This window comes from Pithys albifrons, chromosome 1, assembly GCF_047495875.1.
Source record: "Pithys albifrons albifrons isolate INPA30051 chromosome 1, PitAlb_v1, whole genome shotgun sequence".
Taxonomy (NCBI): domain Eukaryota; kingdom Metazoa; phylum Chordata; class Aves; order Passeriformes; family Thamnophilidae; genus Pithys; species Pithys albifrons.
The window spans coordinates 122,567,468-122,591,428 of NC_092458.1; the positions used below are offsets into that span (position 1 = coordinate 122,567,468).

General features: G+C 48.1%; 2 protein-coding genes across 2 annotated transcripts in view; one reads left to right on the forward strand and one right to left on the reverse strand.

The window, feature by feature from the left end:
* The first annotated feature begins 268 nt into the window (after positions 1–268).
* On the forward strand, positions 269–7,635 carry LOC139678322 (trichohyalin-like). Its single transcript, XM_071569052.1, has 5 exons — positions 269–2,362; positions 5,262–5,519; positions 5,613–5,957; positions 6,229–7,253; positions 7,488–7,635. Exons 1-5 carry the CDS (start codon positions 269–271, stop codon positions 7,633–7,635), a joined length of 3,870 nt encoding a protein of 1,289 aa, XP_071425153.1.
* Positions 7,636–16,914: 9,279 nt separating this feature from the next.
* Positions 16,915–23,961, reverse strand: part of BACE2 (beta-secretase 2) — a 52,304-nt gene continuing 45,257 nt past the window's right edge. Inside the window, exon 9 of the mRNA XM_071566612.1 lies at positions 16,915–22,307. Coding sequence (XP_071422713.1) covers positions 22,054–22,307 — 254 coding nt within the window. The 3' untranslated portion in view covers positions 16,915–22,053. The remainder of the gene's footprint in view (positions 22,308–23,961) is intronic.

The following is a 23,961-nucleotide window of genomic DNA, read 5'->3' on the forward strand; positions in this document are numbered from 1 at the left end:
TGTGTGCCACAGTCCTGCAGGGAGGTGCTGGGAGCAAGATCTCCCGAAGGGAGATAGACAGAGAGAATGGAGGCTTAAATGGTGGCCCTTTGTGACATCCCAGGTGCCTTCCAGGGCCCTTTGTGACACGGGCCACGGTGATGCCCAGAGCCCCGCCCTGCCCAGGGCTATTTAAGGAGCGCAGAGCCCGGGGGTGCCCCAGCCAGGAGAGCAGCTCGGCCAGCGTGAAGCAGCTCCCTGGATCCTGCTAGAGCAGAGGACAACGCAGATGGAGAAGCAGAAGAGGAACCCCAAATCCAAGTCCCCCAGCCCCTTGCCCAGCTGGATGGAAGACCAGGCACTCAGCGGGCAGTGGGAGGGGGCAGTGGGCGAGTCAGACCTGCCACTGTCCCTGACTGAGGAGGGGACCTTTCTTGACATGGACAAAGACTGGAATGACGACAAGGATCAAGAGCTCTCCCGGTCTGGCGATGTCACCAGAAGCCAAGATGTGACACTCCAAGAGCTCTACCAATGGGAAGAAGAAGTGACAGTCCGAGAACGTTCCCAGCGGAGAGCCAGGAGACAGCGAGAGCTCTACCAGAGGGAAGAAAAGGTGACAGTCCGGGAACTCTCCCAGTGGCATGACAGGAGACAACCAGAGCTGCACCAACGGGAAGAAAAGGTGACAGTCCAGGAGCTGCACCAATGGGAAGAAGGTGGTGTGAGGAACACAGAGGTGACCCAATGGGAAGAAAGTGTGACAGTCCAAGAGCTGTCCCATTTGGAAGAAAAAAAGCCACCTCAATGGCTGTCCGAATGGGGAGAAGAACTGAGAGGCCAAGACCAGATCGTGAGGAGAGTTCAGAGACCCAGGGATCTTTCCTCATTGGAGGAAGATGTGAGAGGGACAGAGCTGACCTTGAGGAGAGTTCAGAGACCCAGGGAACTCCCCTCATGGGAAGAAGATGTAAGAGGAAAGGAGCTGTCCCAGAGCAGAGATGTAAGAGACCAAGACCCAATCCAAAACTACAGTGCCCAGAAGCTGCCCCAAAGGGAGAGAGATGTGAGGGAGAAAAAGCTGTCCCGATGGGGAGCTGATGTTGGTTGTACCACCTGGGACAAAGCTTTACACCCTGGGAATGCTGGGGACTCCCAGACTTGTCCCCAGGAGGGGCCCAGCTCTCCCAGCAGTGTGGGCACAGAGGTGGCAGGAGAGGCAGCCCCTGAGCTGCCCAGCTCAGCTCCTGCCCCGCTGAGTCCCACGGACACTGAGCCAGCAGCTGCTGCCCCAGCCAGAGCTGCTGAGGAGGAGAAGGAGCCCCAGGGGCCTCTCAGTGCTGAGGAGGAAAAGGCAGAAGGTTCTCCAGCCTTTGGAGAGCAGGAGCCATCAGCAGGGACAGAGAGCGATGTCCCTGCCCCACAGAGCAATGCTCTGCTTGAGGTGCAGAGACTGAGCCAGGAGCTGGAGGAACAGAGAGAGCTGGAGCAGAGCAGGGCTGCAGAGATGGTGGGAACAGTTCCATCAGAAAGGGAAGAGAGCCCAGTTCCTGCCCCACAGAGCCCCTGCTCCCCCTCCAGCCCCTCGACTCCTGAGGTGCAAGGCCAAGCCCTCAGTGGGCAGCAGGAGGAGACAGAGGGGGAGTCACTGCTGGCAGTGCAAGAGACTGAGGAGGGGGCCTTGGCTGGGGAGGGGAAAGACTGGAAGTCTTGCATGGAGGAAGAGCTGTCCCGAGGGGAAGGCGAGACAAACCCAGAGCCGTGCCAAGGGACAGACTACAGTGTCCAGGAGCTGTCCCAAGGGGAAGGTGAGATGGGCCCAGAGCTGTCCCAGAGGAAAGAGGATGTCACCTGCAATGTCTGTGACAATGCCTTGGGCCCAGTGAACGAGGAGGACGCCCACACTGTTCCCCAGGAGGGGTCCAGCTCTCCCAGCAGTGTGGGCACAGAGGTGGCAGGAGAGGCAGCCCCTGAGCTGCCCAGCTCAGCTCCTGCACCGCTGAGTCCCACGGACACTACACCGGTCCCTGTCCCACAGAGCCCCTCAGAGGGCAGCCAGGCCCTGCTGGACGCAAACCAGGACATGTCCAGTGAGATCCTGAGCCAGGCTGAGCTTGAGCTCCAGGGATCCAGCCAGCAGGAGGAGGAAGAGAGAGAGCTGGAAGAAAGCCTGACTGCAGAGTCAGTGAGAACAGTTAGCCCAGAATTGCCACAGACCCCAGTCAATACTCTGGAGAGTATCTCAGATGGCATCCCGGCCCTGATGGAGGCAGAGCGTCAGATCTTCAGTGAGATGCTGGGCAATGCTCTGCTTGAGGTGCAGAGACTGAGCCAGGAGCTGGAGGAAGAGAGAGATGTGGAGCAGAGCAGGGCTGCAGAGATGGTGAGAACAGTTCCATCAGAAAGGGAAGAGAGCCCAGTCCTTGCCCCACACAGCCCAGTCCCTGCCCCACAGGGCCCAGTTCCTGTCCCACAGGGCCGCTCAGAGGGCAGCCAGGCCCTGCTGGACGCAAACCAGGACATGTTGTTATGGGTTCACCCAGGTGGGCCTAGATTTGGGCTCTGAAGTGTGGACTAGGCCGGAGCTGTCAGCTGACTTGAGCTGGGCTGAGCTAACAGCTGACCTCTTCTAGCCAGTAAGTTTGTATTCCATACCACATTATGACATCATCTCCAGGGAAGCAGGAACCAGTGTGGGAGTTGTTAAGGCAGTCGCTTCTCAGCCCTCCTCTGGAGAGGACGCACGATGCTGTCCCAGGGGGGATGGAGAGGACCAGGCCCACCACTGGCTCACAGGGTACCTCAGGAAAGTAAAATGTGTTGTTCTGGGTCTCTCCTTTCTGCTTGGGTTTGTCTCCCTGGAGAATAAGCTTCTTCTTAAGTAATGTGTAGTTAAGACAGTAGAATTTGTGTGTTTGTTAAGAAGTTGACGTGGGGAACTTGTTGTTGTAGACTTGTGTGAGTGTATATTTGTACTCTCTTCTAATTGTCTCTTTCTTTCTGTGAAAAATATATGTAGATTTAGTATAAATGCAGTTTGAAGTGTTTTTTTTTCTTTCCCCTCTCTTTTCCTCCCTTTCCCTGGTGTTAGGAGGGAGGCTTTTCTCTCTGTGCTTGGGGGGGTTGGCAGTTGCTTATCTCAAACCAAGACAGTTACTGGTGCGTTGGCCGGGAAACTCGGGAGCGACGGAGGACCTTGGCGGGTGTCTCAGGATCTTGGCAGGCTTCCCGGGAGGATTGTTGTAGAAACATAGATTGATAAGTGCCTTGTTTAAGTACATCCAGAACAGAAAATGTAAACAACTCTCCCTTGCTGTTGAATGCTCGTTTTCACTGTTTCACTGTCTTTGTGAGTTCAAACAGCTCGACTGGTGCCTGCTGTGAATGCAGCCACTGCAGAAAAGAGAGAGGGGCCCATGTAGCTGTTCGTGTGTGGCAAGACACGGCTGTTTGAGTTGAATCCCTGAGGACTCATCATGTGAATGCTGATGTGCCCAGGAGCTGATGAGGAGCATCTCACCTGGACTGGCATGGGGAGGAGGTGTTCCTGGCTCGATGGGCCCATCGTGCCTCAGGCCACCTGTAGGTGGATAAAGTCGAGGGGTGGATTTAACCGTGAACACTATTCTTAAGGTTATCCACAGTTGTGAAGCGTGCTTGCCATTGTGAGACCCCAGTGAACGAGGAAAAGAGGAGCTGCGGAACCCCCTGCAGAGAACCCAACAGATGCGGCGCCCGGAACCAGCGCCCGCAGTGCTGAGCGACCCGCAGGAGCCAGAGCTGTCGCTGGCGGGGCTGCCGCCAGGGCTGCGAGCGAGCCGGGGGAGGCTGCGAGCCGTGAGAGGCTGTGAGCTGTGAGAGGCCACGAGCCCTGAGAGGCCACGAGCCGTGAGAGGCTGTGAGCCCTGAGAGGCTGCGAGCCGTGAGAGGCCGCGAGCCGTGAGAGGCTGCGAGCTGAGCCAGGGCTGCAAGCGAGTCAGGGCTGGCGAGCCGCTGGGGCTGCTTCTGCCTCTGCTGCTTGCTTGTGCTGCTGTCGGGGCTGCTTCCAAGGCTGCCAAAGCTGTTAGGACTGCTGCTAAGGGGGATGGGTCACATGGTGAACTGTAGTACTTCTGTGTGACCGAGGAGAAAGACATGAAGAGAAGCCTGCATAAGCTGTTGATGTGTAGTGGGACACTGCCGTTTGAGTTGAATCATTGAAAACCCATCGTGTGAGTGTTGATGTGCCCAAGAGCCGAGCCAATGAAGAACATCACACCCTGGACTGGCTGGGGGAGGGTTGTTCCTGGCTCAGTGGGCCTATGATGCCTCAGGCCACCTGTAGGTGGATGAGGCCAAGGGGTGGATCTGACTGTGAACACTAGTTTAACCCCAGTGGGAAACTAGAGACTCCTGAAGAGAGGATGGTAACCCTACTGAAAGACATGAACCATCAGATAAGATGACCTGAGTTGGCCTGCTTTTTTCCCATCTGAAATATCTACCCCATCCTAATGGACTCTTAGCCACATTATGGAGGGGTGGAAAACAGCCCTGGAAAAGCAAAGAGTGTTTAAGCATGAGAACCTAAGATATGAGTGACATAATATGGTATGGAATAAGGGGTGGAGAATGTTATGGGTTCACCCAGGTGGGCCTAGATTTGGGCTCTGAAGTGTGGACTAGGCCGGAGCTGTCAGCTGACTTGAGCTGGGCTGAGCTAACAGCTGACCTCTTCTAGCCAGTAAGTTTGTATTCCATACCACATTATGACATCATCTCCAGGGAAGCAGGAACCAGTGTGGGAGTGGTTAAGGCAGTCGCTTCTCAGCCCTCCTCTGGAGAGGACGCACGATGCTGTCCCAGGGGGGATGGAGAGGACCAGGCCCACCACTGGCTCACAGGGTACCTCAGGAAAGTAAAATGTGTTGTTCTGGGTCTCTCCTTTCTGCTTGGGTTTGTCTCCCTGGAGAATAAGCTTCTTCTTAAGTAATGTGTAGTTAAGACAGTAGAATTTGTGTGTTTGTTAAGAAGTTGACGTGGGGAACTTGTTGTTGTAGACTTGTGTGAGTGTATATTTGTACTCTCTTCTAATTGTCTCTTTCTTTCTGTGAAAAATATATGTAGATTTAGTATAAATGCAGTTTGAAGTGTTTTTTTTTCTTTCCCCTCTCTTTTCCTCCCTTTCCCTGGTGTTAGGAGGGAGGCTTTTCTCTCTGTGCTTGGGGGGGTTGGCAGTTGCTTATCTCAAACCAAGACACATGTCCAGTGAGATCCTGAGCCAGGCTGAGCTTGAGCTCCAGGGATCCAGCCAGCAGGAGGAGGAAGAGAGAGAGCTGGAAGAAAGCCTGACTGCAGAGTCAGTGAGAACAGTTAGCCCAGAATTGCCACAGACCCCAGTCAATACTCTGGAGAGTATCTCAGATGGCATCCCGGCCCTGATGGAGGCAGAGCGTCAGATCTTCAGTGAGATGCTGGGCAATGCTCTGCTTGAGGTGCAGAGAGTGAGGCAGGAGCTGGAGGAAGAGAGAGATGTGGAGCAGAGCAGGGTTGCAGAGATGGTGAGAACAGTACCATCAGAAAGGGAAGAGAGCCCAGTCCTTGCCCCACAGAGCCCAGTCCCTGCCCCACAGGGCCCAGTTCCTGCCCCACAGGGCCCCTCAGAGGGCAGCCAGGCCCTGCTGGACTTCGCTGAGCTCATCAGCACTGAGATCCTGAGCCAGGCTGAGCTTGAGCTCCGGAGATCCGTCCAGCAGCTGCAGGCACAGGGACACCTGGAGCAAACCATGGCTGCAGAGGTGGTAACAACAGTTCCAGTAGAAAGGGAAGACAGCCCAGTTCCTGCCCCACAGGGCCCCTCAGAGAGGAGCCACGCCCTGCTGGACTTTGCTGATCGCATCAGGACTGAGATCCTGAGCCAGGCTGAGCGTGAGCTCAGGAGATCCATCCAGCAGCTTCCGGCACAGAGAGAGCTGGAGCAGAGCAGGGCTGCAGAGATGGTAACAACAGTTCTAGTAGTTGGGGAGAATAGCCCAGTCTCTGCCCCACAGGGACCCTCAGAGGGCAGTCCAGGCCCTGCTGGACTTTGCTGGGCTCATCAGCACTGAGATCCTGAGCCAGGCTGAGCTTGAGCTCAGGAGATCCATCCAGCAGCTGCAGGCACAGGGACACCTGGAGCAGAGCAGGGCTGCAGAGGTGGTAACAACAGTTTCAGAAGAAAGGGAAGAGAGCCCAGTTCCTGCCCCAGAGAGCCCAGTCCCTGCCCCACAGAGCCTCTGCTCCCCCTCCAGCCCCTCGGCTCCTGAGCTGCGAACCCAGATCCTCAGTGAGCAGGAAGAAGACAAGGAGGCAGAGGGGGAATCAGTCCAGGCACTGCAAGAGACCCAGGAGGGGGCCCCGGCTGGGGAAGGGATACACTGGACATACCACGTTGACCAAGAGGCTTCCCAGTGGGAAGATGAGGAAGACCAGGAGCTGTCCCAAGAAAATAACACATGCCAACAAGTGTCCCAAGGGGAAGACCTCCCTGAGCAGGAGCTGTTCCCTGGGCAAGGCAAGGCCGACCAAAAACTGTCTGACTGGGAAGAATACACTGAGGAAGAGGAGCCCCAAGGAGAAGGGAAGAGCTACCAGGAAGTGTCTGACTGGGAGGAAAACATCAAGCAAGAGCTGTCCCAAGGAGAAGGAAGTAGCTCCAGCTGGGAAGAACACGGAGGCTCAGTGCTATGCCGGTGGGAAGATGAGAGGGACAGAGAGCTGGCACTGCAGTACTGGCAACAACACGTGACCGTCCACACCATTGAGGTCAAGCCCTTTCGGCGGCAGGATGAGTGTGAAGGAAACATCAAGGAAGAGCTGACCCAGAGAGAAGTGAGTGGCTCCCAAGGACTGAGCGACAAGGAGCACTCCAAACAGGAAGAGCAGTCAGAAGGAAAAGGAGGTCGCAGCCCACAGGTACGGTCCAGCTCTGAATCCTTCAGCCAGGAGGAGGAGGAGTCCCCTGGACATTTCAGTAGCTACCAGGACCTGCTGTCCAGCTGGGAGGACTCCCCTGGCAAAGAGTTTTCCCATGAGGACAGCTCCATGGGACAAGAGTTTTCCGACTGGGAAGAACACAGAGGCTCAGTGCCATCCCGGTGGGAAGATGACAGCGACAGAGAGCTGGAACTGCAGGACTGGCAACAACATGTGACTGTCCACACCATTGAGGTCAAGCCCTTTCGGCAGGAGGACGACGAGTGGGAAGAACTGAGTGTCCTGGAGCTGCCCCAAGCAGAAGAGAGAGAGGAAAGGCTGTCAGTGCCCGCCCCTCGCCAGGCATGGGCTGAGCTCCGTGTGAACCAACCATGCAGACGAGTGCCAGGCTGGGCCTCCCCTCCCCAGCTGCAGCCCCAGGCCCCCAGAGGGGATATGGCTGTCCCCAGAAGGGATGTGGCTGCCCCCAGAGGGGATGTGGCTGTCCCCAGAGGGGATATGGCTGCCCCCAGAGGGGATGTGGCTGCCCCCAGAGGGTATGTGGCTGTCCCCAGAGGGGATATGGCTGCCCCCAGAGGGGATGTGGCTGCCCCCAGAGGGGATGTGGCTGCCCCCAAGAAACGTCCCTCCCGCCTCAGACGGGCACTGCGGGCTCTGGGCAGGCTCTTCCGCTCCTGCCTGGAGGGACAACCCGAGGATTAGGCCCTCCCCCAGGGCCAGGCCCGCCCCAGACATGGCAGGGCGGGCAGCATTTGCCAGGACAAACATCCCTGGTGCACTTCCCAGAGATCAGCACAAGACGGCACAGCACAAGGGCAGGAACGGGGCCAAGAAGTGGCCGTGGACTGGAGGGGCTCAAGAGCACCAGAGACCCCCAAACCTCAGACCTGTTTCAGGAATGACTGAAAGAAGAGAACTAATTGGGACAGAAGGGCAAAACCACCTTCAGGGGGGAACCCTGTCCATGGAAAGGGACCCCCAGCAAGCCCAGCACCCTGGACATGACTCAGCCGGACTGACACTCAACAAGGACTGACATCCCATCAGCTGGATTGACACTGGATTTGGACTGACATGACATGAACTGCATTGACACTGCAACTTCCTAAACCCGACTCAGTACTCACAGGATTTTGACACCACAAATGAATACAGGTATTTGAATTTATATTTCCTATCTAATGGTGTTGCCCACTCTGAAATACTTGATAAACCCTTCTGCTCTAAATAGGAAGAATGAAAGCTCATGGTTACTGCCCAGCCCTGATTTACATGCAACCAGCTCCTTCCATACCTTTACCTTGTGTACCCCCTGCTTGTTCCTCCCTGTTCCTCCTGCCCCCTGCACGTGTTGCCAGAGTTCCACTGACCCTTTCCTAACATCCCAGACCCTCCCCTTTGCATCCTTAGCAGTTACTGAATCCTGCTTTTCCAGCACTTTCTTGATAATGACTCAATGAGTGGGACTGACCTTGAGGTGGAGCTTGAGTGGCTCCAGTCAGACACACCTTTGGTACTAATTGTGGAACATCTTCTTGCTTTGCTCTCCAAGATACAGGCAATAAAGTCTGGAGTCTGTTCTGTCCTCTGTTCTGTGAGGAATCCTCCTGGAATAGATTCCGTGCATACCAACCACATTCCACCCAGGAAGAGGTAACTGAGAGACTGGAGTGGGTCATACACTTATTCTGTCACTGGAGTTTATAAAGGTTCTTGTTGTGCTAGAATTGGATTATTTCAGGTGGCCTTTTCAAATCATTTCCTTGTAGACTCACCAGGGGAGCCCTGGAAGAGAAGCTCAGTGATTCCTGGAATGACAGGAAAAGGAAGAAGGAGGAGGAAGATCCCTTGGCTCTGCCAGTTGAGGAGATGCAGTGAGTGCCAACCACCTCCTGTTGTTGTTGTTGTTTTTCACTCAGTCGTGGGAATGAGCCTTTCCTGTGCCAGGCCTGATGTTGTTTCCCCCCCAGGACACCCCAGCCCAGACGTGGCTCACGCCTGTCTGAGTGGCAGAAGCTCCCGGAGGGCATCGAGCACTTGCCCGAGAAGTGGTCCTGCTGCCTGAGCCCTGAGCCCAGTTCAGGTAATGCCACATTCCAGGGAATCCCCACCCCTGCTCCTGGGCCCCTGGTCACCCCTGGTGATGTCAAGCTCTTTCTGCTGGGGGGGTTTCTCTCCCTTCCCTCACTCAGGAATTGCAATTCCAGCTTTCTCTCAGGATTGTGCCACCAGCATCAGGCCTGGTGAAGAGGATCCAAAGTCCAGGTAAAAATGATGTCAATCTCCTTTAGATGAGCATTGCCCATTAACCCCCAAACTGACAACGATTCCAGCCAAAGCTACAGACAAGGCAGTGAGTTAAATGCTGGAGTAACAATGTCAGCATCGTGTGTTTGCCACATGAAAAAGCAGAATTTCCATCCTGCTTTGAGAAGGTGTCTTGTGCTTCTCCCAGCCTTGGAGTTGGCTGAGTCCTGAGCCATCTCCTACCCAGGAGAAAGAAGATTGTGCTCCACCTTGGACACACAAGCAGCTGCATCAAATATCCCTGGGTAAGAGGGTTGAATTTGGTTGCTAAATGCACAGAGTTGTTAGAAAAGCACTTATTTATAATAACACAAGTTGTAAGGGCTCCCCCTCAATAGAAAACAGTGGAATTTGGTGGCAGTCCCATCTCTGCAATAGTGTTTAACTACAGCTTTGGACTCAGACAATACTGAGCTGTGATCAGGTCTGAAGATGTAAAACAAGAGCTCCCTGATTGCTCCTGGCACAACCTGCAGAGAAATCAGCCCAGCACGGTCTGAGGGTGCTCACCCCCTTCTGCCTTCTTTGAGAACAATGGGAGAAGGTGGAACTCAGAGTGTGCCCTCAGGCCCTTGTTCCTCCAGGAAAGGCATTTCCTGGGGCTGCACATCCTCCAGTGCCCTGCAGGGGCACGTCCCTCCCTAGGGATGGAGTGGGAGTTTGATTGGGCCTTCAGAACCCCAAAGGGAACAGCTGAGCCAGACAGACACACGAGTCAGGGCTGTTCTTCCAACACTGACATCCTTCCAACCAACAAGTCAATCACTTCTCACTTTTGCTGCCTGTCTCAGGGCAGTTCTCACTCACAAGGCTGGGTGGCTTTTAGAACTTTTCCTTTGTCTTTCTTGCCAGATTGAACTGCTGCAACTGGGACATTGGAAGAAGAACTTGGCATCTCTTTTTCCTCTCCCTTTCTGTCTCTCTCCCTCTTTAAGTCATCTCTTCCTTTCTCTCTTCCCTTTCACTCTTCCCTTTATCCCAAACGCACTGCCCTGTCCTTTCAGAGCAGGCCCAGAACTGAGTCATTTCCAGACTTCATGTGTGAATTAAGATTGGGGAAATAGGTTACTCTGTCAATAATATTAATTCAGAAATAGCCATACAGAGGAACTAAGGAATACACATATCAAGGACATAATTTAAATAAAAATAATTTTATATTGCATTACACTTTAGGATAGTAATAGTATAGTATAGAATATAGTATATATTCTATTCTAATATATTGCATTATAGTATAGTGTAGTATAGTATACTACATAATGTTATTAATACTATATTATAGTATGTTAGAGCATAGAAAATTTAATCTCCTCTCCTCCCCTCTCCTTCCCTCTCCCTCTCCTCCATTCTCCTTCTCCATTCTCCTCCCTCTCCCTCTCCCTCTCCTTCTCCCTCTCCCTCTCCCTCTCCCTCTCCCTCTTCCTCTCCTCTCCCTCTCCTTCTCCCTCTCCTTCTCGCTCTCCTTCTCCCTCTCCTTCTCCCTCTCCTTCTCCCTCTCCCTCTTCCTCTCCTCTTCCTCTCCTCTCCTCTTCCTCTTCCTCTCCTCTCCTCTCCTCTCCTCTCCTCTCCTCTCCTCTCCTCTCCTCTCCTCTCCTCTCCTCTCCTCTCCTCTCCTCTCCTCTCCTCTCCTCTCCTCTCCTCTCCTCTCCTCTCCTCTCCTCTCCTCTCCTCTCCTCTCCTCTCCTCTCCTCTCCTCTCCTCTCCTCTCCTCCTTTACCCTCTCCCTTCACCCCCCTCCCTTTTAAAACTAAAAAAAATTTAATAAAAACTCTCAGTGTCTGTGACTTTACCCAATTTCCTGAGCTGGAAGGGACCCCCAGGCACCAGCCAGTGCCACCCAGGCCCTGCCCAGCACTCCCCAGCAGTCCCCCCTGGCCCTGTCCCATTGCCCAAAGGCTCCTGCAGCTCTGGCAGCCTCGGGGCCATGCCCACTGCCCTGGGGAGCCTGGGTAGAGTCCACCACCCTCTGGGGGAAGAGCCTTTGGCTGAGATCCCACCTGCCCCTGCCCTGGCACAGCTCCAGCCGTGCCCTGAGCCTGGCCCTGCTCACCCACAGAAGCAGAGCCTGCCAATGGCGCCGCTTGCCAGGCATTGGCCACAGCAACTCCCATTCCCTCCTGAATGCATCTGCCTGGCCCAGAGCATGGAGTGGGAACCACTGGACAAGAAAGTCACACTTGGCCTGCCCATTCTTCTTCTGGCACTGCTTGCCTTGCACTCAGAAAGGCTTGGAACTAAGGGGGGCACAGTGCCAGCCTCTGCTGGGGGGGACAAGAACCTTTCCTGCCCAGCCCCGCCCGTGCTCCTGACACAGAGCAGGGCTGTGTGTGCAGCTTTAATTGGAGTGTTTCTGGGCAGCTGCACAGCAGGACCCTCTGCCTTCTCTTTCTCCCGGACAGCCTTCCCCTGTCGCAGGACATGGAGCTCTTCTCCCGCGGGATGGGAGGGAGGAGCTCAGCTTTGGGACCCCACGGGGGAGCTGCTGGCTCCTTTTCTACACCTGAATATCATCGACAGGGCCAGGGAGGGGCTCTTTGTGCCTGAAGGAAGGGAAAGGGAGCCAGAGGAGGATGATCCACCTTGCTGAGGCTGGGGGAGGACCCCAAGGCTGGGAGGCACCCAGGCCATCCTGCTGGGCATCCTCCTGCCAGCTGGGAGGATCCAGGGGCACAGGAGGCAGCTCTGGCTGCTTCCTTCACTCTCTCCCCCTCATTCTTTGCTTCAGGAGCTCGGAGATCCCTTGGATCTGAAGCAGGAACTGAAGGAAGAACCTGGATCTTTCTGGAGGACTCCTCAGCCTTTTGTGTGGGCAAACAGTAGGGTCTGACATGGTAAGGAAAAAGAAGTCCAGGGATTCATCCCTCTCCACAGCCTTCCCTCTGCACCAGCTGTCTGTCCAGCAGTCTTTCCTTCCAGTCCCCTCTGTCCCTCTCTCCAGCCCTTCCCTTTCCACCAACTCTCTTTCCAGCTTTATTTCCTTCCACCTTTTGCTTTGCTTTGCAGGAAACATCCTCAGTGTGCTCACTGTGCTGTAGGATGGAAAAGGGGACTTTTCCCAAGGGCTGGAGGCACTGCCTCTGCTTTCCCTTTCTGCCCAGGGAGGGACCTGAATCCATTCTGTTTTAGAAACCTCCAGGGAATTGTGGAAATGGGGGAGGCAATTGCTTTTTAAAACACTTTGTTTTTTATGAATAGCCATTGTACCCCACTGGAGCTTTGCAGAGAAATGTGGGTGCCTCTGGGAGAGACACAGCACTTGGAACCCTTTCCTTCTAAATTCCCAGTGACTTCCAGCAGTTCTTTGTCAAACAGCGACAAAGGGAAGGACAAAGCCTGAAATATTGGATAGTTGCATGATGGAACATGTGCCTTTGCCCATAATTCAGGTAGAATTCCAGCATCCTGGTGGTGGTAGCATAAAGAGGAATGTGGAAAAATAGGGATGTAATTGTTTCTTGTGATACAATTACTGGTTTTTTGGTTTTGGTTTGGTTCTTTTTTCTGGTATACCCTGGATGTTTTTATGAAACCCAGGAGCAAACATTTACAACAAGGTGACAGCTTTTAGATACTTCTGTGGATATACTGAAATCACCTTCCTCAAGGTATACAAAAATGGATCATTTAACAAAGGGCAAAAAGGAAGCATTGATTACTTTCAGCTGATAAGCTACAAAATCTGTGAAGTTTGTAAGTCTAAGATCTCTGGCCTGTTAAACAACACAAAGGTGGGACTTATTTGTGGGGTTTTCTTATGCTTTGTTAATCCAGAGGAACAAGTAGAAAATATATTTAATTGCACTTCATTCAGTTAGAAGATACTGACCGAGAAAGTCTTCACACTATTAGCAGCAACAGCTGACAGATTATGGGCCCAGATCTCATCCCCCTTAATGCACAGCAACCCAAACTTCTCAGAGGAGGAAGGCAAGGGAGGGGAAAGGGCAAAATGAGAGGGAAGGGGAAATCCTTTTGTTAACTGCTGGGTATTTTTACATAGCTTTGCACAATCCTACAGGGTATTTGCTGTCTGCTCCCTTGAAATGCAGCTGTCAGCAAACTCATTAGGCCCACAGGTCCCTATTGGCACAAACCCTGGGCAGTCCTACAGGCAATTCTACAAGCCCACTCAGTCAAATGGAGATTTACCAGAGGGACCTGGAATAGTGAGGGCTCTTTTAACAATAATCCCAAAGCACTCAGAGCTTGATGACATCCTGTGATATGTCCTGGAGTCCTTCTCTGATCCATTCTGCCAACACCAGGTGTCTCAACAGGGACCAGGCTGATGCCAAGTCACTGGAAGGTGATGCTGCAGATCTAAAAAGACAAAACCTCACAATAAATCCACTTTTGAAGCCCAAACTGCACAGAGAGACAGATTTCTTCCTGTCCTCCAGAGTGGGAGAAGAGAGAAAAAGGTATCACTTTACCTGTGGACCAGGATGGCAACACACATGAGCAGCCACAGTGGGTTGATATTTCAGAACATTGTGGGAAAAGGGTGGGTATTAGTTCATTAATGGAAACAAAAAATATATCAGCACTTAAAAATCAGTATAAACCACCAGCCTAGAGTTTGTTCAAGATGCACAACAATTAAAAAAGCCCCAAACCCTCATACAGTAAGAAAACAGAAAGCTGAAGTTAGTGTTATACTATTAAAGAAACAAAGTAAATACTGTGTATAGTACTCTAGAACAATTCTGGGAGTATGAAAAGAATGAATTTGAAAAACCACGAGAGCTTGTTTAGTCATAAAGAGCAGTTTTATCTGGCTAACAACTATAAAAATCCAATGTGCAAATATTTTGTAGGTACTGGCAGCATAGATCCTTGTAGTCTTTACAACAATCTGTATTGCTTGGGAAATGCTATTCAGTTTCCTAGACAAACAAATGATGAGTCAGGGTACAGGCAGATGGTACTTGTAAGCCTCTAGAAGAAAAAACAAACAAACAAAAAAGAAACAATGAACCATTTCTTTTCAAAGACTTTGTTTTGGGGCAGAAAGGGAAGAACAGTTAATGTTCACTGTTTAAGTGGCCATCAGAATTACACATTGTCCTGAAAAGTTACATTGAGCACTTGAATTGTAAACTTTCACCTAGTTGTCTACACTGCACTGTCATTACCAAAAAAGCCACATTCTTGCAATAACTTCTTTTGTGTTTCACACACAAACTTACAAGTTGTTTTGTCTAAACAGGTCAGTTTAATGGGGAAAGATGAGCAAGAGGAGTAGGAATGAGCAGTTTTACAGTTTTTGAATTCAATGAGCCTGAAGCAGTGAGGGTGCTCTGAAAATGACAGCAATTTCCAGAGCAGTTTAAGCACAAGAGAAAGAATGAAAAATTACACAGTGGCCCTGTGAGCACAACTGTGTAATAATAGAATCAGAATGGAAGGGACCTTAAAAATAATTCAGTTCCATGTCCCTGACCTTCCACTAGCCCAGGATGCTCAGAGTCTCGTCCAGCCTGGCCTTGGACACTGCCAGGGATGGGGCAGCCACAGCTCCTCTGGACAACCTGTGCCAGTAATAGAGGGGCTTCACTGAAGAGCAGGACAGCAATAAGCAAACCCAGCCAGATTTCTGAAGGAAAAGTATGAAACAGTTGGGGCTACTCTGTTTTATTGGCCAATCCCCTAAATTTACCAACATGCATAATAGCTCGTTGCTACCTTAGAAAAGCTCACGGCTTAAAGATAATAGACTATTTTTAAAGAGGCTTTTTAGGTGGAGGGAAGAGGGAAATGATCAGAAGACCCTAAGCTAAGGACTTCTTAGGTAGGACATTTCAGAAAGAAAATGAAAGTGCTTTTAATGGAATTCAAACAAGAAACAGAAAATGCTGGGAAAGGGCTCAAAACTCGATTTGGAAAACACACCGTGGGCTCCACCTGGCGGGATCAGGGGCGCAGAGCAGGGTGGCTCCCGCCTTGGGGACAGGGACATCCACTTGTGTCCCCTCCTCAGCCACAGTGAAGCACACAGCGATGGTCCAAACCACCACTTGAATCCCTTCCAGATGATCAGAAGCTTCATCTTCTCATGTTTTCCGTGCCCGATTCTGTCCAACAGTGGAACGAACTGATGGAAAGTTGAAGCAGGAACATATTATTTGGGAATAGGCAGGAAAAAATCACTCTGGAATTAAACTTGCCTGCCTCCTCCTTGCAAGGCTCAGATGGGATCTAAAGCACTTCTGCTCTCCCTTCAGAGCTAAAGCCAGAAATTCCAATTGAAAGTCACAGGAAGAATTTGGACGGATGTAATTTATCAGCTTTGAAGTTCATCTTGACAGGCTTTAAAAAGACACACAGAATAGGTTGAAAGAATTAATCATTTATTTTAAGCAGCATAAAATTTGATTCTTTACATAGTGTTTATCTGAAAATGGCAAGACCTGAAAGTACAAAGTATCAGTTTTTTGAAAATTGAGTAATGAGGCTTGAGAGTAAGTGGGATAGACATCCTAACATCACCTGACAACTGAAGTAGAGAGACTATACCACTTTTTTGAAGTTTTGATCCCATCTTCCTTTCAGACAGTGTTAAAAACATTGTATAATAAAAAACAAAAAAATCAAACAAACAAAAAAACTAGGTGAAGAAATGCCTCAACAAGATGAAATAATTTCCTTAATGGTGAAATCCTTTCCACGTTTCTGAAATAATTATGAAATACCAGCTGATGTAGTATGAAAGTTTTAAAAGATCTCTGCATCTCCATATAAAATTTTCAATAAAAAATGTGAACTGCCTGTTTCAGACTAAGTCTTATTTAATCACTCAACTTTGTATACTTTATGAACACATTGGCTATCAAAGCAATTCTGTCCAGGACATACTGCAGTAACTTATGCCTTCGTGCTATCAAGAAATTGTCAGTTGTCTTTTTGGTACCACTTCAACATTCTCAAGCGTGTTTTTCTCCCCCCTAGAATTTTCCAAAGGACAGCTATGTTGCAAATGCAGCCATTTAAACATTCAGCTCCATAATCCCTCTCTGAAAGCACAGGAATAAACGTGCCCTTTGCAGGTTTCACTTGGCTCTCTGAAGATTTCCCCTGTCAAGGGAATGGTGATGAGAGGATTGTTGCAAACAATGTTTTGAGTGTTTTGCCTAAGAACACATTGCTGGAAAATCAGAGCAGGTTGAGATGCTCAGCTGGAAGGAGCAGAAGTATCTCTGCCACCAGAAAGAGCCAACAGACCATAAAGGTCCAGTGTTGGTACAAAAAACATCAAGGCCTTGAAGAAAGGAATTGTCACCTGCTTGAGGAGGGGCATCCACAGCTCCTTGTGGTCCTTTTCTCCGCCCCTGCATTTTCTAAGGAGAATTTACAAACAGGACCAGTGAGGAAGACCAAGTGGTTGAGTATTTCCAAGTGGGAAACAAAAGGTTTAGGAAACACAGATGAAATGCACAAAGGAGTTCTTTGCACACAGAAAAATTCAGGGACCATTGGAATAGATGAAGTTTTGGCTCTAATTTTTCTCTTAACACTACTGCAAGTATTTTCAACTCAAGAGTTACTTTCTAAAGCCTTAGAAACGACTTTAAAACAGGTCTATGAATGGCAACAAAACACCTTTTGTTAGAATGCTGATTTTTGGATAAGGAAACATTCAGCTTTTGTGAAGGATTTTTTTTTTTGGGGGGGGGGGGGGGAGGGATATGCAAGGAGTGAGTGGGGCAGAAACCAATCAGAAAAATCAGATTTACAACCAGAGAATTAGCAGGACAGCAATTACACTAACATTCATTTATTTTAGTTGATTATCATGAATTAAAGAGAGAACACTACTGAGGGTTACTTCCATTTAAATGCTGAAAATTACCTTTTGTGCTTTACTTTTTGGCCAGCTTAAAAGAAAACTCTGTGTGTGCCTTTGCAGTCTAATCTAAAATTCCCAGTATTTCAAAGACTACCCGACCACAAATATTCAACCAAAGCAAACAGAAAACATTACTACTGCTGTGCAGTCATCGATGTCAGTATGTTTTATAACCCATCTTGTTGCTTACGGACACCGATGGGGGTGAGACACAGCATTGTGTGCTTTGTTATACAGACAGGGGAATGTTCAGCAACTGGGCAATGATTCTGCTTAAAGATGATTGTGCCCCTTATTCAGCTGTGAGTGGTAATTCCCAGTAGCACCAACAGGCACCTTGGAATGCTGGTTTTCAAAGTATTCACACAAGTGAAGCCTTGCCAAAGAAGCTGGGAACTGACTGGTGTTACTCCTACAGCAGCTCAGCAGCCACTGATGCTGCTCTCCCATTTGGCTCTTCCAAGGAGCTTCAGCCTTTACCTGGAAGCCTGGTAGAAGACTCAGTTATTTAACCTCTCCACATGCCACACTTTTCCCACCACCAGCCACCTTCAGCTCAGCACAGCCCCTTGCTCAAGTGCAAGTCATAGCAGTGGCTTTTGTGGTACGGCTCCATCTCATCCAGGCATTCCACTGAAACCAACAACTTGATTTCTGTTAACATTCCCGAGGAGCTATTACCAGGATGCTGGACTACTCACAAACCTGGATTAACACCTAATTAGGCCTCAGAAGCCAGAAAAAATAACTGGCTCAGAAGATTGCTCATATCCCATTACCAATCTGTCTTTGCTTCTCTGAACAGCAGCAAGAACTACAGCAGCCAGAAATGAACAATTTATCAATCAGAGAGTCAAGTTTGACAGGAACTAATGTCTTGGTAAATTGTGCAGCCCTTTCTTAAAAGGATCAATCTGTTATGCTCTTACAATTTTCAATGAAGTTAAAGGTGGCTTACTTAGGTTTCTTTCCATGATTTCCTTTACTTGCACCTCCATAGGTCACTGTACCAGCACCTTTCATTACACAGCTCACATTGCTACTTATATATAGGATATCACACCCAACCAACCAACCTAGTTATTGGAATGCCCTACAGAAATTAAAGAAGTTTCCAGCAGTACAATCATTCTGGTTTGTTAGAAACTTTCAGGAGCTCTCTCTCTGAAAATGTGCTGTGTTAAGCAACTCTTGCAATATTTAATATTTTAAATGCTTAAAAGGAAAAGGTTAGAAGACAAATGGCTCATCCTTCAGTGAAACCAGCCAAAACACAAAAAGGAACAGGGTAGGATGCTCAGAGGTTGCTTTTAGCTGTTAAATGTAGCTGTTGTTGAGCACGTGGAATGTTAAATCAGAGACACCAAACCCCACAGTTCTGTGATCACAAGTTGACCTGCACAGCCTCAGAGCTGGGAACTGGAATGCTACACTGCCCTGACATATTGCCTTGCAAAGCCTAAATACAAGCCCTTTCACCTTAACAATGGAACAATCCCCTCTACCTAACAACTTCTTTTACAGAATCTGAACAAAAGGCTTATTAAAATGCTTCACCTGTTTTCTTCAGCATTTAAATTGAGCCAAAAAGGCCACAGTAACATTTCTAAAACTTGTGAAGGCGGGGGGATAGAACAAACATATTCCCCTGGCTGAACTCAGGTTTAACCAGTCAGACTCAAATCACACTCCTTCAAATCCCTCGTGATTCCACTGATTGTATCAATCACCTAAGGCTGCATCCAATGAAACAGCATTCTGGCCTCCCATGGCACATGATATTACATCCACATCAGAGGAATGCTGGTTCAGCAAGAAATATTGATACCTGCACAAGGAATGATTTGCAGTGCTGTGGTTTGGAGCATCCTGCCTTCCACAATAAATACAGGATATTTTCCAGTACCATCTTTACTCAACGCTCTGGGATTTTTGTTCCCTCACCCCCCTTATTTTTAAGGGGTGGTTTAATCTTATATCAGAAGTTAGGAACAGGAACATAAAATACCCCACAGCAGTTTCTTTGTTTTTAAATATATCAGGGAAAAGATCACCAGTGACACACACTTGGTAATACTGCAGTCTGCCTCTGTATTTCATCTTCCATACAAAAATGCTCAAGAGCATTATTTTTCTTAATGTGCTGTAGGTTAAAAATGAACCCTCAAGGGTTTCTGTTGCTCTTCTTGTTGCCAGAGCAACAAAGCAATACTCACCTGAATATCTGCCAGTGTAAGTATCAATTTACAAGCCAAGATGAAGTTTGTGCTGCTAGCAGATGTCAGTAACAGCATTTTTACTATAAGCCAAATGTTAGTGGCAGGGAATGCCATGAAAACTCAAGAATATATTAGTAATTCCTTTGTGCTACTTGATTATTGCTCCTATAATTCAAATGTTTCTATTAAAGTATCTTGACCAATGACATTCCAAGTGAAAGGGTAAAACTGAAAGGCTTTTATATGTAACCCAGTGCACTAAAAAAGACTTTTGTTAACCAACTCAGAAGAAATCTCAGTTGGCACTAAAAATCATCCTTGGAACCTTTCCCAATAAATTCCTTCCTAAAACTCTTTGTGGTAAGGAGACAGGAGGGGCTCGGGTGAGGGAAGTGAGGAAACTTCTTAAGAGCACACAAATGTTATTACTTTCTGAATTGGAAGGGGGTTTATGGTTTAACACTGTATCAATCCAAAATTCAAACTGTGTTTCTGTTTGAAACAACTGACAGAAGTATTACTTCTATTGCCATACTGTAGAAAAAGAAGGAATACAACTTTGAAATTATTTATGTGTAAAGTCAAACCCAGGACGATGATAAGGAACTCAAAGTTTCAGTTATGAGATATTCTGAGATACGGAAAATGGAACACTCCCAAACAGATGAGCTCTATGGTTTCTGAAACTTCTTGTAGTCCACAATTTTTCTCCTCTTAAAAACTAAGAGGCAGAGGAAGAAGGAGACAAACTCAAAAATTCCTGTTTGTTTCCAACTCCAAATTCCAAGAGAAATAATTATCAGACCTTGGATCGCAACATGAATTATTTCACTCTGGTGAGCCAAGCAATCTGAAAGTGCAAGAATTAAAAGGGAAAGAAAACCACAGGCACTTCCAGTTATGATGTGAATTACACAAATTAGTTAAAAAAAAAAGGGTTTTATTTTCATACACATGACGTGCACTCCAGAAATGCATCATTACTAAAAAAAAGCAAAAAACAAAACAAGAGAAAGAAGAAATCTTCCCTCATTCCTTGTAGAGTCAGATGCAGAGGCAGTGTGAATCAGAGAGCTCTGTGAAGAAATTATAGGTAGAAAATTGTCTAGGCAAGGCATGTGGAAAGTCAGAGCTATGCTGCCTTTTTTTGTTTTCTTCTCCCCTTGTTTTTCCACATGGAAACTGCTCTGGTACCAAAATGCGAAGCAGTATCTTTTTTTTTTTTTTAACACTCCAAGTTAACTAATCAGTGAAATCCTCACTCTTGCCTTGTTTATCTTTCAAATCCAAACACTAGGCCAGTGTTACAGGGAGGCCATTGGAGGTCCTGCAATGCTCTGACTAGAGACAAGAAAAACTGTCCTATCTGCAAAGGAAATACCACATTCTGACCTGAGCATTAAGATCTGCACTTGCAGAAGGGAAGCCTGGCCAAAGGTACTCCTCCCTGCTCTCTCCCACTATTGTTTTCAGTCTCACCATATGTTTGTTTTCAGCCAGTCAATCCACACACACTTTTCTTTTGATTGACACAGCAGTGAAGCTGAACTGAACACCTTGAGCTGCTGGAAAACAAACCAGCATTAACACTTTCACTTCACAGCCTGTCCATAAAGAGAGTCACTTCTCTTTTGAACTTACAGTTGCTGAGCTCAGCAAAAAAAAACAACAAAAAAAAGGTTGTCTTTCTTATTTTGTTGTTTCCTTTCTGTAAGATGCTCACTAGAAATACCAAAAGACATCACAGAACACAGACCTTTGCTTTATTGCCTGCCATACATATGCAGATCAGCCTTTTCTAAATATCAGTCACCCTCAACTCAAGAAAGACCAACAAACTCTCACACGAGGGGGAAAACTGAAAGGCTTTTTTTTTTTGTTTGTGCACCAAAGTGGAAAATCATGAAGTGTTAATTTTTATAAAATCCCAAAAATTCAAAGCCAAGCAGTTCCATTTGGTTGTATGTAGCATCTTGTGCTTCAAGACCAGTTCTAAGCCACATGCTCACCAGTGGTAGCATCCTTGTATATTAAGAGGTAGTCTTGTTTTATGCTAAGGCTGAACAAGTTTGTTTTCCAGTTTTCACCACCTCGAGCTATTTTGTAACGACACTCAGGGAGGGTGACCCTCTCAAGTGGCAGCAGTGATCTTGAGGAAAAGAAACCACAAACCAACATTTCTTCTTGACCTCACTTGCTTTTCTCTGCTGCTTAAATCTGACTTTTCTCCCTCCCCCGCACCATAAGCACAGTTTCAAAATAAATTGGTGTAAACAGAAAGCAAGATTCATTTAATGCAATTAATAAGAAAGATTATGAAAGTTTTTTCTCTTTTTCTACAGTCAGAGCTTGATTAGTTAGAAAATACTGACAGGTCCTTTTCTGTGAAAAGAGATGGGCAATTTTGTTCAGACAGTGGAGGAACATGATGGAGTGGTTTTTTATCTTTTTTATCATCTTTTTAAATTTTTTTTTAAAAGAAGTTATTATTGTTGAGACCATAAAGGCTCATTGTACTGCAGTAGCAAATCCAGTACCGTAGCACTTCAGAGGTGGTTAACAGTGCTTTGGTTCAGAATCAGTGTTAGAAAATAAAGCTCTAAAAGTTACGATGCAGGATATTTGGTGGGATTTCAACAGCAATTTGTAATGAACACAGAAAGGACTGAGGCATTGGCTTCTTCCTCGTGGCAAAGTTCTTTGCTCTTGGTTCTATTCAAGTCCCAGGTTTCAGGATGGAGTTTCTCACTTCCACCGATGCCGCACTAAGGAGGACTCGTCGTTGACCACATCATTGTCCGTGTAGCTGTGCTGGCAGCGGGGTGGGATGAGCAGCAGGATGATGAGCACCAGCAGGATAACTCCACACAGGCTCATGAGAGCATAGGAGGCAATCCACAGCATGGGTTCATGGAAGGAAACGCTGGAAACACAGTTGCTCGCGACATCTGCTGTCGTGAAAGGGCCTTCAATCTCAGAGACTGGAGAGCCATCAGCTTCTGAGAAATTGCAAAAAGAATACAATTAAGTCTACAGACACCATTTAAAAGCAAATAACAAGAGATCTGGCCTAAATACCTGCAGATCCCTTTCCCTCTCTCATCACAAATCTTACATGTTTTATTGTATTTCTCATTGCAACAAAAATGCTGCGATCCATGTTCAGAAAAAGGGAATCTGAAGCATAAGGAGACCGTGACACTCCCACATCTACACAGGCTGTCTGTGAGAAAACTGACATTTAAAAATCAGGTCTCCCACAGCCAAAGTCGAAGCCCAAACCACTGGATCCCTTTATTCTCTCCGGACTAACCTTTCAGAAATGTCTATCTGAATATCCTACAATACCTGCACTGGTGGAGATCAGAGCCAGGGCAGTTTTTGTTTGTTTCTGCCATTTCCAACAACTAGAATAGTGCCAAAGTTGACTCTTGTGTCTTCTGTCTTGGCTGTTTCCCAAGGTCTTAGGGAGCAGCATGCAGGTTCATAGGCCTCACAGACACCTTAAAGGACTGTATCATAAACACAAGGTGCAGGGTGGAAAGTAGCACAGACGCTTTTGTGGGTGGAGGTGAAAATTTAGAAGGAAAGGGAGGCAAGGCAAGAGAGCTGGGTGACAGCTGTCCCAAAAAGGGGAATAGTGCAGAGGAAGGTGTGAGGAGTGAGGAGCTGGAACATCGAGTGGCAGTGCTGTTGGGCAGGCAGGGAGAACTAACCAAGCACCCCAAAAAATGACAACAAAATTAAGGCCAGAAGAATGATGGGGTGCCTTGGCAGCTCCATTTTTGAACAGCCATCCACCTCAGCAACATCACAGTCCGTGTGACTTGTTCCACCACCATCACAACCCCCTAGCTGTTAAACCAGGATGTGCTAAAAAACCTTATGCTGCCCATGGTTGTCACAGTAACTGTGGCAGGTGCAGCAAAGTTCCCCTGAGCTGTGGACAGGGCTGAGGGTGCTGCAGTGGCAGAGCAAGTGAGTTGCCTGGGGCAACAAAATATTTCGAGCATTTTGTACCTGCAGGTGTGGCTGGGGAGGGATGGACACCTTTTAGACTGCCTGGGGCAAGGAGGAGTCTGCATTAGTACTGTCTGCACATTTTAACAAGTCTTCCAAACAGCTGTAATTCAATTCTCTAGGCAGATACGTCAAGACACATTTGAGTATTATTTTATAAAAGCCTTGATTCTAACTGTCCTGCTTGACTTCCTTTTTATTTTATATACAGACACACTCTTGCCCAATTGTAAGTGATCCCACCTACTGAAAACAGTATTTCTTACTTACACATAGCTCAGTCATGACTGCTGAAATCATGCTTAAAGAGATTAGGATAAAATACCCTTTGGGAGGAAGGGTTTTGCAAAGGGAGGAAGGTGGCTTTAAGGTACTTTGTGGACAAAAAAATGCAGAATAGGTTGGCTGCTTTATCTGCATAAATTTCAGATGGTAGTCAGTTCCTGGCCTCACAACACCTTGTATTATTTTAAGATTTAGGTCTTGTTAGACTTAATTGTTAGCCCTGCTCGCCCTCACTCCTTCCCCTCCCAGCCCCTTTTGTGTTGGTGCTAGGAAATGGCAGGCTGCAACTCACGGATCAGATGGAAAACCAACCTATTGTAACAAAAAAGTGCCCAAACAAGGAATTTT